General features: G+C 42.3%; 1 protein-coding gene across 4 annotated transcripts in view; it reads left to right on the top strand.

The window, feature by feature from the left end:
• The window catches only part of grb10b (growth factor receptor-bound protein 10b), an 81,814-nt gene that overhangs the window by 34,193 nt on the left and 29,523 nt on the right, over window positions 1-18,098 (top strand). For all 4 annotated transcript variants that reach the window (XM_034102017.2, XM_034102016.2, XM_071205829.1 and 1 more), the window contains exons 4-5: window positions 8,606-8,903; window positions 11,040-11,184. In XM_034102017.2, the coding sequence (XP_033957908.1) occupies window positions 8,606-8,903; window positions 11,040-11,184 (443 nt within the window). The remainder of the gene's footprint in view (window positions 1-8,605; window positions 8,904-11,039; window positions 11,185-18,098) is intronic.

The raw sequence follows: 18,098 nt of genomic DNA, 5'->3' as shown, positions 1-18,098 counted from the left end.
AAAGCAGGATTATGCGGTTCGACTAATAGTTGCTCAATTTCAATACCATAAGTCAGAACAAGGTCGAGAGTGTGATTATAGCAGTGGGTTGGTTTATTTACACTCTGACAGAAACCAACAGAATCTAATATAGAGTTAAATGCAACAGTAAGGCTATTTTTATCATCGTCAACATGAATATTAAAGTCACCTACGATAATTACTTTGTCTGTTTTAAGAACCAAAGTTGATAAAAACTCAGAGAATTCTGATAAGAATTCTGAATAAGGACCTGGTGCACGATACATTGTAACAAATAAGATTGGCTGCAAAGTTTTCCAGGTCGGATGCTCCTTTCAAAGGAGGTATAATTTAATTTTGGTTTAGTATTGATAAGTAAACTTGAGTCAAAGATTGCTGCAACTCCACCTCCTCGGCCCGTGCCTCGAGCAATATGAGTGTTGACATGGCTGGGTGGAGTGGCCTCATTTATGCTGACATATTCTTCATGTCTCAACCAAGTTTCAGTGAGACAGCATACATCAATATTATAATCTGATATTAAATCATTTACCAATATTGCTTTAGATGCTAGAGATCTTATGTTTAAGAGACCACATTTAATCTTCCTGTTTTGTTACACTGTAGTAGTTGTTACATTTACTTTTATTAGGTTATTATGTATGACACCTCTATTAGGTTTTACCTTAAATTGTCCTTGGGCAGACACACACACCGCTAATATTGGGTATTTTATTGGGTTCGGGATTCCTATGGGTGACTGCCTAGGAGAGAGCGCAGAGAAGCGTGTAAGACTGCGACTCTGCCTCCTGGTCTCAACTCCAGTTTGTCATGGATTACGTCCACAAAGCCCTGAAATGTTTGCCGAAATGAGATCTGCACCTTTCAAAGTAGGATGAATGCCGTCTCTCTTAATTAGACCAGGTTTTCCCCAGAAGGCTGTCCAATTATTTACGAAGCCCACATTGTTTGCTGGGCACCACCAAGACAACCAGCGCTGAAATGATGACATGTCATCATTGATCAGATTGGGGAGGGGACCAGAGAAGATTACGGTGTCCGACATTGTTTTAGCATAACTACACACCGACTCCACATTAAGTTTGGTGCGAGCGGAGGTGTGTGCAGTGCTATTCACACAGTGCGTAACAACAGCCCTGGGCTCATTACGACCGTGTGTAGTAGGCACATCTGGGACAGAGGAAAAAAACCGTGCTGCCTGCTAACCGACAGGTTAGGAGTATCAGGTTTAAACGTCAAGCCTTGCTGTCTAATAACCGCCTGGTTAAATACAGCTGGCTTGCGCCACGAGCCCTGCTGCCTGCTGACTGACAGGTTACAGCTGGCTCTTGCACCTCCACACGCTGTATTGCACAGCAGCTCTCATCATGTCAGCCCGGCAGCCGAACCTATAGGCTCGGCTGCCGGGCTGACACCGGGCCCCACCCTGTCTCCCCCGTCCGGAGGAGAGGGAGGATGGGGCCGGGGGAACCACATAGTGATCCGTGAAGGGAGGGGAAGGAGTCGCCTGACTGCTGCCCGCCACTCGGATCCAATACTCAAGGGCTTGGCCAATCATCCCTGGCCGCAGCCGCGAGAGCGTTCGCTCTCTGCTGTCTGCGGGCCAGAGGAAGACGGACACAATGAGTGCGCGACACCTGTGGATTGAGAGCCGCGTTTGCTTGCTCCAATCCCCGGCAGGACTCACCTGTATCGTCTGTGTAAAGCCGCTTCCTCCCTGGAGCGAGCCAGCCAAAGCCGGTCGTAATTCATATGTCGGCTAACCCCGAGCCCCGCCCTGTCTCCCCCGTCCGGAGGAGAGGGAGAATGGGGCCAGGGGGAAATATTTGCTTTCTAGTAAACAGCTCTGAAAAGAGCTTGTGCCTGTACAGTGCTTCTGCAACGGAGTGCTGAAGAAAAATGGGAGCAGTTGGACGGGCCTTCTTCCTATTTATACGGAAGTGAGGCCGGAGGTGGGGCCCACGTCATAGGTGGGCGTGGATTAAATCTGTCAGTGCTGCACACGTGCAATGGGATTACCCAATAGCGATAGCCTTAGAGGGCGAAGCCTCATACGAAATAGAAGTGTGTGTGTGTGTGTGTGTGTGTGTGTGTGTGTGTGTGTGTGTGTGTGTGTGTGTGTGTGTGTGTGTGTGTGTGTGTGTGTGTGTGTGTGTGTGTGTGTGTGTGTGTGTGTGTGTGTGTGTGTGTGTGTGTGTGTGTGTGTGTGTGTGGGGGGTGGGTGTGGGTGCAACAAAAGCTGTGTATTCTCCATTTATTTTCATATATAAAGACTACAAAGGTCATCGAAATTACCTGGGATTGTTGTAGTATTACTATGGGTTTGTGTGTGTTTCAGTACAGTGTGGACAGTGGCTTGCTCCTCATTATCTTCCACTGGGCCGGGGGGGGGGGGGGGGTCAAGGGGGATAATATATATTTGGGTCTCTTCCGCTGTAAACATTGCAGCAGTTCAAAGGATGATCTGCATAGACACAGGGTGCCATTATAATTACGCCGTCTATCTAATTGCGCCATACAGGGTTCATCCATGACAATCGGAGCATGAGATTTAAGCACAATATTGGCTCAGCATGGGAGGTAAGGGCGGGGAGTCTGCAAGGACCCAACCAGTGAATTAGAACGCTTGGCACTGGCATGGGAAATAAATGGAGCAGAAATTACATTGTAATTTTTCAGGATCAGCCGGGATGGAGGGAACTCAAGAGGACCACAGAGACAGACAAAATAATTTAACCAAGACATTTAGTTTACACTGTCTGAATAATAATTTTTTAGAGGGACAGATGTTTTATTTTTGTTTGTTTCCAATAGTTTGTTAGTAGTCAGGAGCTTGATTCATTTGTGCAGACCATTTAGATTTCTGTCAGATCTCCTTTCCTGTATTGTTCTTTTTTTATTTATGAAAAAGGTGTCAAATAAGCTACAACTTTTAAGTCTTTTTACCATTCAAGCCTGTTCACAAGCTGTGTTACATATCATCCTCATGGTCTATATTATTTGTGCAGACATTTTTAATTTAGCCTAGTTCCAGTAGTGCAGGGGTCGGCAACAGGCGGACCGCGGTCCGGATCCGGATCCGGACCCAGACACCAACCTATACGGACCCGGACCTATAATCAATACATTAATAGGGGATACAAGCGGCCGAGATGGGTTTTCTCCGCAGGGTGGCTGGTGTCTCCCTTAGGGATAAGGTGAGAAGTTCAGTCATCCGGGAGGGACTCGGAGTTGAGCCGCTCCTCCTTCGCGTCGAAAGGAGCCAGTTGAGGTGGTTTGGGCACCTAGTAATGATGCCACCTGGGCGCCTCCCTAGGGAGGTGTTCCAGGCACGTCCAGCTGGGAAGAGACCAAGGGGTAGACCTAGGACCAGGTGGAGGGATTATATCTCTTCGCTGGCCTGGGAGCGCCTTGGGATCCCCCAGTCAGAGCTGGTTGATGTCGCCAGGGAAAGGAAAGTTTGGGGCTCTCTGCTGGAACTGCTACCCCTGCGACCCGACCACGGATAAGCGGGAGAAGATGGATGGATGGATAATAGGGGATTTCAATTTTGACAGGGCGATTCTATTTTAACCGTTAACCATTTTAATCTCTATTAAGAGACGAGTGAGCGATACAGGGAGAGAAACACAGAAGAAGAGACGAGAGTGCGGCAGAGAGAAGCGGAGAGGAGAGTGAACAGGCGTGTTAGCGACAGACGGGGAGAGACAAATAATTACACATGGCGCTCTCCAAGAAGAGGAAAGTGGACAGTGAGAACAGAGCTTTTAACCCTGAGTCGACTCATTCATGTTCATCCTGCCCACTGGGAGCACAGAACCAGTGCGTCTCATTTGTTCAGACACCGTGGCGCTCATTAAAAGTGACAAAACACAAAGTGTTTGACCAAACATTCCCTCTCAAATCAGAACTGAGGTCACAACAAATAAATATCGTTCCAGGGCAGGCTAACGAGGCTAACCAATGAGCACCTGCATGTGTGTATGAGAATGGCCCTGACACAATTTCAGCCCAGATTTAAACTCCTGGCAGGACAAGCTCGAGCTCAATTCTCACACTGAACAAAACAAAGTGAGTGTGGGACTGCAATATAAGAGGGAAAGAAAGAGGAACTTTAAAACTGTTCAATTGTTATGATGTGTAAAGACTGATATTGTTCTATAATCGTCTGAAACTGTTAAGTGATGATGTGAAACGGTTAACGAGAAACTCAAGCTGCTGCTACACTTTATTTTATTTATCTAAAATTAAGCACTTTTGAGATGCACACATTTTCAAAAGCTATTTTATTTATTTTCTCTATTTCATTTTTAAATGCAGCCCGAGAGGAACATTACACATATCCACAGTATTTACTGTATATCTGTGTAGTTCAATGTTAATTGAAAAAATATATATATATATTGTTGTTTATGAATTGCACTTTCTTTATTTGATTGGCAGTCAGTTGTTGATTACATGCAGACGTTGATAAAGCTACAGGCTACTTCAATATATATCACACTAATTCATAAAGCAAGTTAGACATTGTGAAGCTCCGGACCTTTGCATGGGGACATTTTCTCTAACTGGACCTCGTTGAATTTGAGTTGAATACCCCTACTGTAGTGTTATTAGTAGGATTGTAATCCTTGCTGACATTATTACATTCAAAACCACTAAACTATGTATTAATTATTAGAAGGCTATTAGAGCTCCCATAAGCTAGAACAGTCATAAACCAATTCATTTTTGGAGGGAATAGTATGTATTTTTTGGGAACATGTCTTCCATTATTTTACATGCTGGTAATGAGATGCTATTGCACAAGTGGCTTTTGTAGCATTTGTAAACCAACATTTGACGTAGACAAATAGAAGTTGCTCTTGCCAACAATGAATCTATTAATTCTGCCATGCACATTATATTTTACTTTGGAGTTTATTATTATAAATGTTATTGTTATAAGTTGTTCTAATACAAGTTTAATATAGTTTGCCCAAATGCAGTATTCTTTAAATAAATAGAAGAATGACAAAACCACATTTCCCCGGGTCGTGGTGTGACACACACGGCAGTCCTTTCCAGTTACTCACAGATGCGATGTCTCAGGCTTGTACTGTGCAAACGCTGTCTCCTCTCCTCTGTTGTTTTCATCTTTGCACACGCCGAAGTGACTTCAGTCGTATAGCCAAGTCCTTTGTATATAGGATTATATAACTAGCTCTCTGCCAAAGGCCAATACAATATGAAAATACAAAAAAAATACTTCAAGGACTAGATTTCATAATCACCAACCATCATTGAGTCAACAGTTGGCCCATCCATCTGTTTTCTTATAAGATATGAGAGAAAAAAGACAGCAAGTGTTAAGATTACATATTTTTTCAGAATAAGCAAGACAGTTGGCAGTTAGGAACCTGCTCTTTTCTTAGTTCAGGACATCGTGTGCCCTGGCATAACATGAAGTCTGGAAAAGGACAGAAAAAGACAAGAGAACAAATTAGAAACTGGGAAAAGTTGAGTTGCTCAAATCAAATGTGATCTACTGCTTTTACTTTAGTTATGACGTAACTAGGCATTCGAGTGGCCTGGGGTACATCATGAGTTTAGTTTAGTGGCATACAATTGTGAGACATACGTGGAGGTTATTAAGTATTTTTTTATTGGCCAATATCTCAGAATGTTATGTATTAGCTAAATATGTCTGAGGCAAGGCAGTTCAATCCTGTTCCACGCTGTAGCAGACCTGCTGATTTTGTGTAATTTTTAGTGAGTATGTGTAGTAAGTGTAGTAAGTGTTGAAACTTGAATTTGGATCATTTACCTGAGAATACAAGCTAAAAGACGTCATGTTTGGATCATTTACCTGACAATACAAGCTAAAGGACGTGTTTCTGTTTTACCGTTTAAACCACTTCGCTTGGCACAAGAGGGTGTTCAGTTTATTTTCCCCTCTTCCGAATCTTCAGGGGTTTAAATACAGTGCGTGCGGGCCTGCCTGCATGCTGCCTGTGTCATCAATCTGTCAGCCTTACCGCCGGGTGAATGACGCAGGCCTTTGTTTGCCTGATTGTGACATACACAGGTGATTATGATCGTATGACAGATAATGACGCAGCATTCCCACATCCATGAGTGATTTTAAGGGTTGTTTCTTTGGAAGAAAACAGCTCAGCCAATTCCCATCCAGATGCCAAACTAGGTCATATTTCGGAGGAAACTTATTTTCTCTCTCTAGCCTGGGGTTACATGTCTCACCTTGTGTGATTGATGGATGATGAGTACATGTTTTGTTCAACTTTTGCTTTTGATTTGTTTTTATCAAGCATAACCAGATAAGTGTTTGTTTGATTTTGTTGTTGCATATGTATTTATTTTTTTGTTTAGGTTATGTGTCTCTGTTCTCTGTTACAAGTGTCTTGCCCTGTCTGTTCTTAACTTGTGTATGGCCACGTATGAACCCTGTGTTCTGTGGTACATAGCTCTTTAGCTCCGCAGGCTAACTATAAGTAGCTGCTCCAGCTTACTGTACATGTCACTATTAATACTGACAGATTAACCACCTATGATATACAGCCACCTGTGATACAGCTAAAAGACGCGTTTTCAGGAAAGGCTCCACAAAGGCGACACTTTAGGTTCATAAGTATAGCTTTCAGCCTCAGTGCTAAAGACAAGCTCACCTGTGTCTCCTCATGTTGTTTGTGCCTCTGGAACAAGTAGTTCCATAGGAAACTAATTCCATCCCAGGCTTAAGGGCTCCCTGTGAAGCCAGTGCTTTAAAACTTTATGTCAATCAAATAGTTTTTTCCCAACGTCAGCTTTCCGCTGAGCAGTGGGACTTTTAGAGTGGCATGACCCTCACAGCACCTTGCAGGATCCAGCTGTCAGCTTTCCTGCACTCTGAGCTGTGGGACAATTTCATGAGTCACAAAGTGCAGGGCACATTTTAAGCCTTGTAGTTCTGGACAGAAGGACTGCATGGTAAAAGTTCAATTGAACATCCAACAAATGTGCTTTTTTTTAAAACACGCTTTCAAAGTGTGTTTGCTTTGAACCTAAAAATGCTCAGATAATGACAAAGCACCAAATCATTTACTTCCTAACTGTATTCATGGGCTGCTCAGAAGATTAAATGAGAAATAGCCAGTTTGAATTTCGAAAAATAAACACATAAATAAATGTGAAATAGTTGATTGTTTATCTGTCAAAGAGGTTTACTTTTGGAATAGCTGTAACAATGAATAAAAAAAGTGTAGTTCACTTAGTAAAAGGTTTAATAATTAGACTTTTCTACATCAAATTAAGCATAGCTCAATAATCTTTACTCGTCACTTACATTTAAATCCCTTTTGTCATTTTTTCACATCTGTTTCTTATGAATGGTTTTGAATCTGGCTCTGGACCTTTTTCTGCATGTCAATCCCTCTGTCTCCCAATTTCAACTCTGTCTCCACAATAAGAGCGCTGGTTGCCCCAACAAATATTAAAGAAATTAAATAATGTTCATTAAAAAAAAAATCTGATCAGATGGTTCTCTTACCATTACTGCAAATAGCAATGCAACTTATTCTCTGTGTGTTATTTGGTTACAATGTAATGCATGTCATTTAAATCTGCCTGTAACACTAATTAATATGTGAGACCATGTCAGTTTGAGAGCCCCTACAGTACACCTTACAATTAGAGCCTGTCCCCCCCTAGTGGTTTACTTATGTCCTACAGTACAGTTGGCAGGATCTGGATGATCAGAGATTTGATGATTAATTCATAATGGAGAATTATATATCATAGGACGAGTCAACACTGCAGATTGTAATTCAGAAAGAGCAAAGTTATGTACCCAGTTTACCCGGATGATAAAACGTTCATAGCATAGAGCAATTAGAAGGAGATCTTCCCTTCAATTGTGCTCGCTTCAAACTTCGATACAACATGCACCCTTCGGTGGAAAAATTCTCTTCATGAATTTAAATGAGCCTAGAGGTTTTCACAGGGGCTTTGAGGATAGATTCCACCTCTGAAAAGAATCCAGTTTTTTTAAGACCTTTTTAAAAGCACAATATTTAAAACATGATGCGAAGTCGAAGCAGATGCTTACTGTGCCTTCGCTGTGAACCCCAGCGGTGAGAGTTGAAAAGTGTTAGGGGCAGGTTGGAGCTTGTTCCTGTTATCCCTGGAGATTTGGCTCACAGAGGAGCACAATGTTCGTAGTCAAGATACTTCTTCTGATTGGGTGTGAGTGTGTGTTCTGTGCCTGTCAGTTTTTTCTTTTTCTTTTCAGTATTACTCAGAATCAAGGTGGTGCAAACAAAGTGAGGTCAAGGGTTGGAATCCGGCCACAATGAAATGATAGAGAAACTAAAATAGAAAGGGAAAGTCCCAACAATATCCAGGGACTTTCTTAGTTTTAGTGTGTGCCTCAACTATTTGAAACCAAAACAGAAAGCTTTGAGGAATTTCATTTTTCCTTTTTTATTATGTTTTATTGCCTTTCGGTTTTGATTTTCTCCCAAGCTTTAGTGTTGTGTATTCTGCTCCACTATGTCCTTACTTTTAACATTATTTACTAATGTGTTCCCTTTCTATATATCTCCTCCAGAGGATGATGTCGATTTGGAGGCCCTGGTGAATGATATGAACTCTTCGCTGGAGAGCCTGTACTCCACCTGCAGTGGTCAGCAGACAGAGTCAACCCCACTGCTGCACAATGGACAGACCTCTTCCTCACACCAACAGCACCATCACAATCACGTGCAACACAACCAGCCTCGGCAGGGTCAACACTCACTTGCTCTAAGCCACGTCTCCCCAGAGCCGCCCTCCTCTTCTTCGTCGTCTGCAGACTCCCCACAATCCAGCCTCAGGCGGTCACAACCCATGCACATCCTCGCTGTCAGGTACGGGCTTCTGGAGTAAACGCAGATATACATGTTCTTAATATTTATTTTCCCACTTTTACAGATAATAGTTGGATTGGTTGCCTAGCAGGCACCAGACTACTTTGATGAACAGATCTAAATTTGAATGCAAGAAAATGTACGTACATTCTTTTTGTCTGCAGAATGGCATAGTGAGTGTCCTTCAAAGCACCATAGCTAAAAACCAGCATCATAGAATAATAAGGTGCTTCCACATGAATGTTGGTATGACACGAACAGGGTCTGTCAATCAGGTTTTGAAAGGCAAAGTGCTCTTGAGCAAGACATACATTTTCCTTGCATCCAAAGGTTTCATACCTAAACGTGTGTTGATTTTGATGCAACAGAAACACTTGTGATAATAAATGCAAAAATGTTTTGTCCTTGAAACTTGACAAAAAAGTGTAACGTGATTTTTAGCTAAAGTTTTTATTTAATGTAAAGCAGTCAATAAACAATTTATCAAACCAAATGAATTGGTTATTCATACGGAACCAATCAATTCATAATAAATAAAAAAATAAACATATTAAATAATAAATAATATTAAATTGGCTCAGCCTTTGTTGAATGTATTTAACACAATTTTTCATACATCTTTCCTCAGTAAAGTGTTTGCTCTCCTCAGGTGACATCAAACGCATCTCAGGCGCCATTAGAATTAAAGACGCTTGGAGCTAACCATGCACATATACCAGCAGTTAAAAATGTAAATAAGACTTCAAACATGCACTCAGAAGTATGGCACCAAACTTAAAGCTAACTCCTTCCAGCTTCATACATTTGCACATGCATAGCCACACACACACACATATAGAGCTTTTTTCTTTCTTTCTCGCCCCATCCTCTCACTCCACACTATCATTCCTCACCACCTTCCCAATAATTGGGCATAACGTTTCCTCCCCGCTCCAAGTCTGTAGCCTTTGAATGACCCGTTCCTCCTTGTCACTCCCTCTTTGTCTCAAACTACACCAGTAGGAGGAGAAAGGTAAACAATCTCATTTATTTGAGTACCAAGTACAAATGTCTCTCTCAATTTGAAGAATACTAACCCATTTTCTCCCTAAGGCTGTTATTGTATGCATTCAAAAGTAGGATTGCTCACTCACACACACACACACACACACACACACACACACACACACACACACACACACACACACACACACACACACACACACACACACACACACACACACACACACACACACACACACACACACACACACACACACAAGTCCCCATAAGTATGGATGGATGCATGCGTTTAGTGCACACAAACACAAAGGCATCCACAGCAGAGCTGGTGTCAGCTCCTATTATTCGCCTTTGGAGTATATGAGAGGAACATAGGAGGGATGATCAGGTAATGGTGTCTTCTGTCTTATGAGCTCTCTCTCTCTTTCAAACACACGCACACTCAGGCTCTGAAGTTCTTATTATTCAGGGCTGACCTCCGAATAACCCTGTTCTCAAGCTCAGATGGGACAACATCAAAAGGCCCGTTTCCTTTTGAACTCACTGCTTTCTACAGATAGACAGTTTGACGGAGAAAGAGACTAAGAGAAAAGCGTTTTCCACAGTGATTCTCTGAGCTAGCTGTCTAGATAGAATTCTACAAACTTGCTTGAGTGAATCCTTAAAAAGTTAGGGTTAGATCAGCTGTCAAAGTTAGATCAGCTGTCAAATCCTCCTTCCTCTCCCAGGCTGTGAGCTTTACTGTACTGTATGTGCCTAATTTAAAAACTGATTTAAAGTGATGTCGTGATTTAATATTAATGTGTGATGAATATTGCAGGAAATTAGCAGGCACACTGCGGGGGTCTGTGATTTCCACTTGCTGGGAGACAGTCATTATGGGTAGATCAGTTCGAAACAGACATGAGCCTGGATACTGCACAGCAATGCTTTATTTATTCCGGCGCTCTCTTGCGCACATATTTCACATGTGTCAGCGGCTCTCATCTCAAAGTTCTCCCATCTCACTTTTCGGGGAGGCTGTTTTAGGTCACAACACTAAACTTCCGTTCATCATTTTATTAGTGAACACACGCTAATGCTAAAAGTACGTTTGAACACGGTATCAACGTCCCTCTGTGTTGTGTCCATCAGGAGGTTGCAGGAACAGGAGCAGCAGCTGAGGACATCCTCTCTCCCTGCCATCCCGAACCCCTTCCCCGAGCTCTGCAGTCCAACCAGCTCCCCTGTCCTCAGCCCCGGCTCTCTACCTCCAGGAGAACCCTCCACTGACACATATGTAAGTCCAACCCCACTAAAACACACTGTAGAAACTTTTCAGAAACTTTCCAGGAATTAATTAAGGTTTAATTTTCCCAGCAGGCCTCTTTTGGGTTTCATATTTTACAAGGCGTTATAATATGGTGTGGTTGAACTTGATACTAAACATTGTTTTCATACAATATGGGAGACCATGTCATAATAACAGGATGTGAGACATCAGCGGATTTGCTTATATAACTGAGACTGGTGATTCAAGATATTTGTTTTGATCTATGCTGTATTTGAATAATGTAAATCAGCTGTGTTTATTGGTCAAGTGTGTTGGACATAAGCGTTTAGGAATGTTCCACGCTCTACATCTGCTCCATGTTTTGCTCATCCGAAGCATGCTGATTGCTTGCATGTGATTGCATGTGTTTTGTATGCCTAATGGCTAATAGTAATTTAGAACTGTATAGTGTGTGTGTGTGTGTGTGTGTGTGTGTGTGTGTGTGTGTGTGTGTGTGTGTGTGTGTGTGTGTGTGTGTGTGTGTGTGGGTGGGTGTGTGTGTGTGTATGTGTGTGTGTGTGTGTGTGTGTGTGTGTGTGTGTGTGTGTGTGTGTGTGTGTGTGTGTGTGTGTGTGTGTGTGTGTGTGTGTGTGAGTGTGTACCTGCACACATGGCTGTATTTCTGTGAGCCTGTTTGCATTTGTGAGTTCATGTGTTGACAAAGATTTAGAGACTGGTCCGTCTATTCCTGGAAGTCGGAGTCCCCCATCGTCACTGCTAATGATCTTCACATGGGGCCAGCCTATGCTGCTTACAGTAACATACCAAGTTACAGTAATGTGAGGGCGGACTACTTCTCATAAATACTCTCCCTGGCTGTGATCCTGGCCTGTTCTGGTCATAGCTGTTATGGTGCGAGATCAGAAAGCAGTTCCAGTTAAGTCTGACTTTAATACGACTTACTAAGTCAGTACATAAATGACAAGATGAAGAGATAAATCCCTCGCATCCAGTAAATGCTTTAAGAGATGGGAAGTTGTGGCTCTGAATTACCATCTATGACAAAGTTGGACAGAGTGTTTAAAGATTAGAAATAACTTTAGTCTTCATGAGCAAAGGTATTTCTTTCTCTGTGGGAATGTCATAAGCTTGAATCACAAGCTGTGGCACACATTCAACACTGGATGGTAAATCTCAGTTCATACGATAAAGAGGTCAAAGATTAATGCCTTACGAAAGGGTTATGAGTTCTGCACTGAATTATTAGCTGTTACATAACTTTGACTCTATATAAGTAAAGCAGGCGTGTCTGGTAAATATTCCCGAAACCAATTTATTAGGCTGGGTGACCTGTTTAGGACGGGAATATTGTTGTTTTTTGAATTCCCAGGCGGCTTGTTAAGAGGGCAGTTTAAACCAGGAAGTGGAGTGGGGGATTAAAGGAGGTGCAGGGGAGTTGGAGATTAGCAGTGGAGGTAAATTATTTCTGTGCTGTTTGTGCCCCTGAAGGGACTACTAAATCTGTTGTTGACATGCACATTTTAACCTCACATAAAAATGATCATTTATTGTTCTCCCATGATAACTTTGAATGTAACATTTACGGTTAATGTTTGGCTTTTGAGCGGAGAACTCAAATGTACGTGAACCCACACTCCATTACTTTCCATAATATAATGAGATTGTTTGCACCATTTTTGGGGATTTTAGTTCCAAAAAGTTATTTGTTTTATCAGCCATATTAGAGAATAGGAAGTGTAACAAGGGTGTTTCCCATCTGTTGATACACTGACATATGCTCAGAATGTACTAAAATCTACTCATGGCTGTAAAGGTATACCGTTGCTGAAAAAACTAAGTTTGAATCCGTTTTGTATGGCATGGACTACCAAACTTTTGCAACATAAACGACGATTAAGAGAAAGAGCCGTTGAAAATGTGATTCTCTTTGTGTGTTCTCATTGCACACCCTGTGTTCACACACAGTGTTGTGAGTGTGCTGTGCATTCAGCCACAATGTATATATGATGTATTTGTTTTTTAGAGGCGTGTTTGTCTCTGTGAGGTCTTTAAACTATTTACAGCATTGGCTCTGTATATCCATTGTTTATGGAAATGGAAAGAATGTCTCACTGTGGTTGTTCTTCAGTGGAAATTCAATTCAGCACCTTTTCTTCTCATCACAGACATGTGCATTTGGGTCCAGCCCCTGAGGCATGTAGAACAGTGGTAACACTGCTTTCTTGCAAACACATATTCCTCCCTTCAGGGGTTGGTGGTGGTCTGTTTAGTTTAACAAGTGAGATGGTGAGCAGGTCAATCATTCACCGTCCACCCACACTGAAAGACCTCTAAATCATGACCGTTTTTCCCAATGTCTCTGTTTTGTGCTGATTATCATCCGTTCACATCTGTCATTGTCTGTCTGTCTTTATTTAGCCCTCTCCCTGCCCTCAAATCCTCCAGCCAGCCTGCTGGTGAGGAGTTTCTCTGTTTAGTTTACAGAACTTTCCAACCCCCAGGCACTTTCTGACTCTCATACCTCTGTCCCTCTGTTCCTCCTTACCTCACTCCTTGGCCTCTGGAGGAGGCATGAGGACGCAGCGCTGGGCTGTCAGGAATCTCTGGGCAAGCTGTTTGACATGGCCATACAACTCCCAATTACCTCACTTTCCTCTCGCTCCTGTCTTTTCCCATTTCCCCTCCTTCTCCCAGTTTGTCCTTTAGCTGTACATTCCTAAAGGGGAAACTCTGTAATACAGAAAAAGTTTGCCCAGTGATTTGAAATAAATATAAACAAATGGTAGTGCAATGTTATGTAATGCAGTTCTGCAGATTGCCAAAGTTATTCTTTGAGCTGTTCTGAAGTGCATCATCAATGAAAAATACAAGGATCATCAGAGTATACACAATTAGTTAATTTTGGAGTGGCAGGATGATTAAGAACATTGAACAAGGAAGCTGCCATGAACACTGGCACTAGTCCATTGTGTTATGTGTGAAAGTGTGCACATATGGGCAATATCCTTCAAAATACTGACTTCCTGTGCCCACTAAAGGATTACTACAAACAAAATATGGGCTTTATGAATTTCTAAAACTCCATACATTCCATATAGAGCCAACTGGTATTACAACCAAGCTACACTTAAGAAGATTCTCCTAGCTTGGCCTGTGTAATCCATGTCGTGCAATGGAAAAACCTATAAGAAGCCCTGAATGCAAGGCAGTTATAGCTAGTATATCCATTAATTTTCTCAGTCTACTTCCTTGACAGTCTGTCCTCAGTGGTGCAATAGAGAGTGCTGTTGTGTACTTACTTGGACACTCTGTTCCCATAGCTTACCCCAGTCGTTCTAGTGTGGGAACACTGATTTGATCACTGGTTTGCCAGATTTTGCTGGATTTACTGTACTTGGACTGGAAGTCCTGTAGCTCACTGTGCTCAATGGTATGGTCGGATCCCCACAACCCTGTCTCTGCCTCTCCAGTCTGTGTTTCATTATCTTTATATTGGTCTGCCTATCTCTGTGTCTCTTGGACTGTATGTCAGTGTTTATCTCTCTGTCTTTCACAAATCTTCCTCAGTCATCCGTCTACCCTTTGTCCTTTAACTCCAAACGTTTAGTTCAGTCAACATTTCTGATCTTAGGAAGTGCGCAGTGTCCTGTCATAAATTAGCTCACTAGAATACTTATTCACACATTATGAAGTAAGACGCCTAAAATAGAGCCTGGTGCCAGACAAGCAGTGCACGAAGGTTGGTTTGGCACTAATCGTGTTAGCAAATGAGCCGCTTGTGCTCCGTGCCAGCATCGTGTCTAGTTTCATAAAGTCCTACTGCTTTCTATCTCTTCTGTTTGAGAATAACAAAAGAATGACCTGTTATTAATCTTCAGGAGGAGACAGCTAAGTACATTTCATACAATGTTTAGGGTAATTCCAATATTGCATGCATGTTTTCAAATTTTAAGAAATGATAAAGTTACAGTGGGGCGAAAAAGTATTTAGTCAGCCACCAATTGTGCAAGTTCTCCCACTTAAAAAGATGAGAGGGGCCTGTAATTGTCATCCTAGGTATACCTCAACTATGAGAGACAAAATGAGAAAAAAAATCGAGAAAATCACATTGTCTGATTTTTTAAGAATTTATTTGCAAATTATGGTGGAAAATAAGTATTTGGTCAATAACAAAAGTTCATCTCAATACTTTGTTATATACCCTTTGTTGGCAATGACAGAGGTCAAACGTTTGCTGGTATTTTTGGCCCATTCCTCCATGCAGACCTCCTCTAGAGCAATGATGTTTTGGGGCTGTCGCTGGGCAACACAGACTTTCAACTCCCTCCAAAGATTTTCTATGGGGTTGAGATCTGGAGACTGGCTAGGCCACTCCAGGACCTTGAAATGCTTCTTACGAAGCCACTCCTTCGTTGCCCGGGCGGTGTGTTTGGGATCATTGTCATGCTGAAAGACCCAGCCACGTTTCATCTTCAATGCCCTTGCTGATGGAAGGAGGTTGTCACTCAAAATCTCACGATACATGGCCCCATTCATTCTTTCCTTTACACAGATCAGTCGTCCTGGTCCCTTTGCAGAAAAACAGCCCCAAATAATGATGTTTCCACCCCCATGTTTCACAGTAGGTATGGTGTTCTTTGGATGCAACTCAGCATTCTTTCTCCTCCAAACACGTCTAGTTCAGTTTTTACCAAAAAGTTCTATTTTGGTTTCATCTGACCATATGACATTCTCCCAATCCTCTTCTGGATCATCTAAATGCTCTCTAGCAAACTTCAGACGGGCCTGGACATGTACTGGCTTAAGCAGGGGGACACGTCTGGCACTGCAAGATTTCTGCAGGTCATTGACTAGGTCCCCCCGTGTGGTTTTGGGATTTTTGCTCACCGTTCTTGTGATCATTTTGACCCCAACATGCAGACGCAGAGCAACTTTAGCATTTTGATGAGTGTGTACACCTGATGAATATGAGTTTAATAATCACTCCTGTTTTTTGCTGTATTTTGGTTTCTACCATCATGTGAGAAACAAACACATTCAGTCTTTGTAGCTGCTAAGAAATGACGTCACTGTATTTCCAAGTAACACCTGAAGGTTGAGTAAAATATGAACCTTCTAAACTTAAAGCAGCCCTTCTAGTTGCTGGAAAGAAGGCGATAGGATTCAAACAAGAAACACCCGCTATATAAATGATGGGCATCAATCCATCCCTCCTCTCTCTCAGAATCATGGCATTCCTTGGCTGCCTCCTTCCTCAATGCTGGAAATACTCCGGGTCAAAGGGCAGATTTTTCCACTGTAAACGGAAAAGCAGATTGGAATGCTGTCGATTCCCAAACTGTTGGCCCCGGTGTGTGGGAACGTCTGTGGGCGTGTGCACGAGCGTGTGTATTCAAAAGTAAGGGTGTGTTTGTGAGGCGGTCTAGTTTTGTGTGTGTGGAAGCGTGATCTTAATGTATGCATGTGTGTCTTTACAAGCACGTGTGTGCATCTGTCATAGCTTTAGGCAGTTTGTTTATGTGTGTGTGTTCTGCTTCTCATTGTAGCACTGATGTGTTCAGCAGGCCGCACTGTGCTGAGATCAAAGGTGACGCAGCGCCAGAAATCTGCTGGGTCACTCTTCGTGCAGCCGGCGTACTTTTAAAAGGATCTTAAAGTGAAACACAGAACACACAGACACTATTGCGTAATCACAGCAGCTAGTCACGTTAATATGTTTTTGTTGTGTGTGTGTGTGTGTGTGTGTGTGTGTGTGTGTGTGTGTGTGTGTGTGTGTGTGTGTGTGTGTGTGTGTGTGTGTGTGTGTGTGTGTGTGTGTGTGTGTGTGTGTGTGTGTGTGTGTGTGTGTGTGTGTGTGTGTGATTTGCAATGTGTATGCCACTGGGATTGTTTATGTAATTGTGATCATTTGTAACTGATGGGAATATAAATAATGCGCTCAAACTGAATGTTTTATTGAGCTTGTGCGTGCATGCATCCATGTGTGTATATTTGATCCATGCCTGCCAGCTGGCCTCCGTATTCCTAATATTACATCTCTGAAACCATACACACACAAGGCCTTTACACACAACTCTGTCCCTCACACAAACGCAAACAGACAAACACTTTCATGTTATTTGATACTCTTTGTTGCAGAGGTAAAGCGAGCATGCAGGCAGCACAGTGACCCTTTGTCAGCACACACATGTCCCTGCTCTCTTTCTCCTTCTCAAGCAGACTCATGCATCTCACCATATGCACACATTGCATTGAGTGACTTGAGAGGATTTGCAGCATTGGGTGCTGTGAAATACAAATAGTTTGACTGCTGTTGAACAAATGTTACCTGGAGAAGAGAAAGGCAGATTGTGGTCAAGTCTGGAACATCTCATGTGTCACGGCCATATTTATCCCCTGTTGCTAAATGGAAACATGCCTCGGCCTGCCACTGCCACACATTCGCACACAAACAGACACACACATACAGATGGCCTGCTGTTGAATATTAAGGTATTAATGGGCATAATTAGCCTGAGTAATGGTTCAGTTTAGATAAATAGGACTTTAAAGTTGGCAAAGGACTAAGCCACTTGGGAGAAGATTACCATCGCATAGTTCATGCATAAAGACCTTCGTGGTTAAAGGGAATTTGTTTTCCTAGAGGAATTTATTTAGTTGCAGACTCTTGAAGAAGTATCCTTTATACATAGACATAAACTGTTGGTTTCCTATTATATGATAACTTAATTTACACCCTTCCTATGAGTAAAATGGGTCAGTTTAATTGCGACTAAGCTTTCTGCAGCTAACATCCTCTGCCTAGTCTGTACCAGAAAACGGCATGTGTTAAACACCATATGATGGCTCCGAGCCAATGAAAAAGCATCAGTTTATTAGAATAAAAACAAAGCTGCATATGCATAACAACCTATATTGGC

This window comes from Pseudochaenichthys georgianus, chromosome 16 (genome assembly GCF_902827115.2).
Source record: "Pseudochaenichthys georgianus chromosome 16, fPseGeo1.2, whole genome shotgun sequence".
In the NCBI taxonomy this organism is placed as follows: Eukaryota; Metazoa; Chordata; class Actinopteri; order Perciformes; family Channichthyidae; genus Pseudochaenichthys; species Pseudochaenichthys georgianus.
The sequence above is the reverse complement of the archived record's forward strand: the minus strand, read 5'-3'. Positions and strand labels throughout refer to the sequence as shown.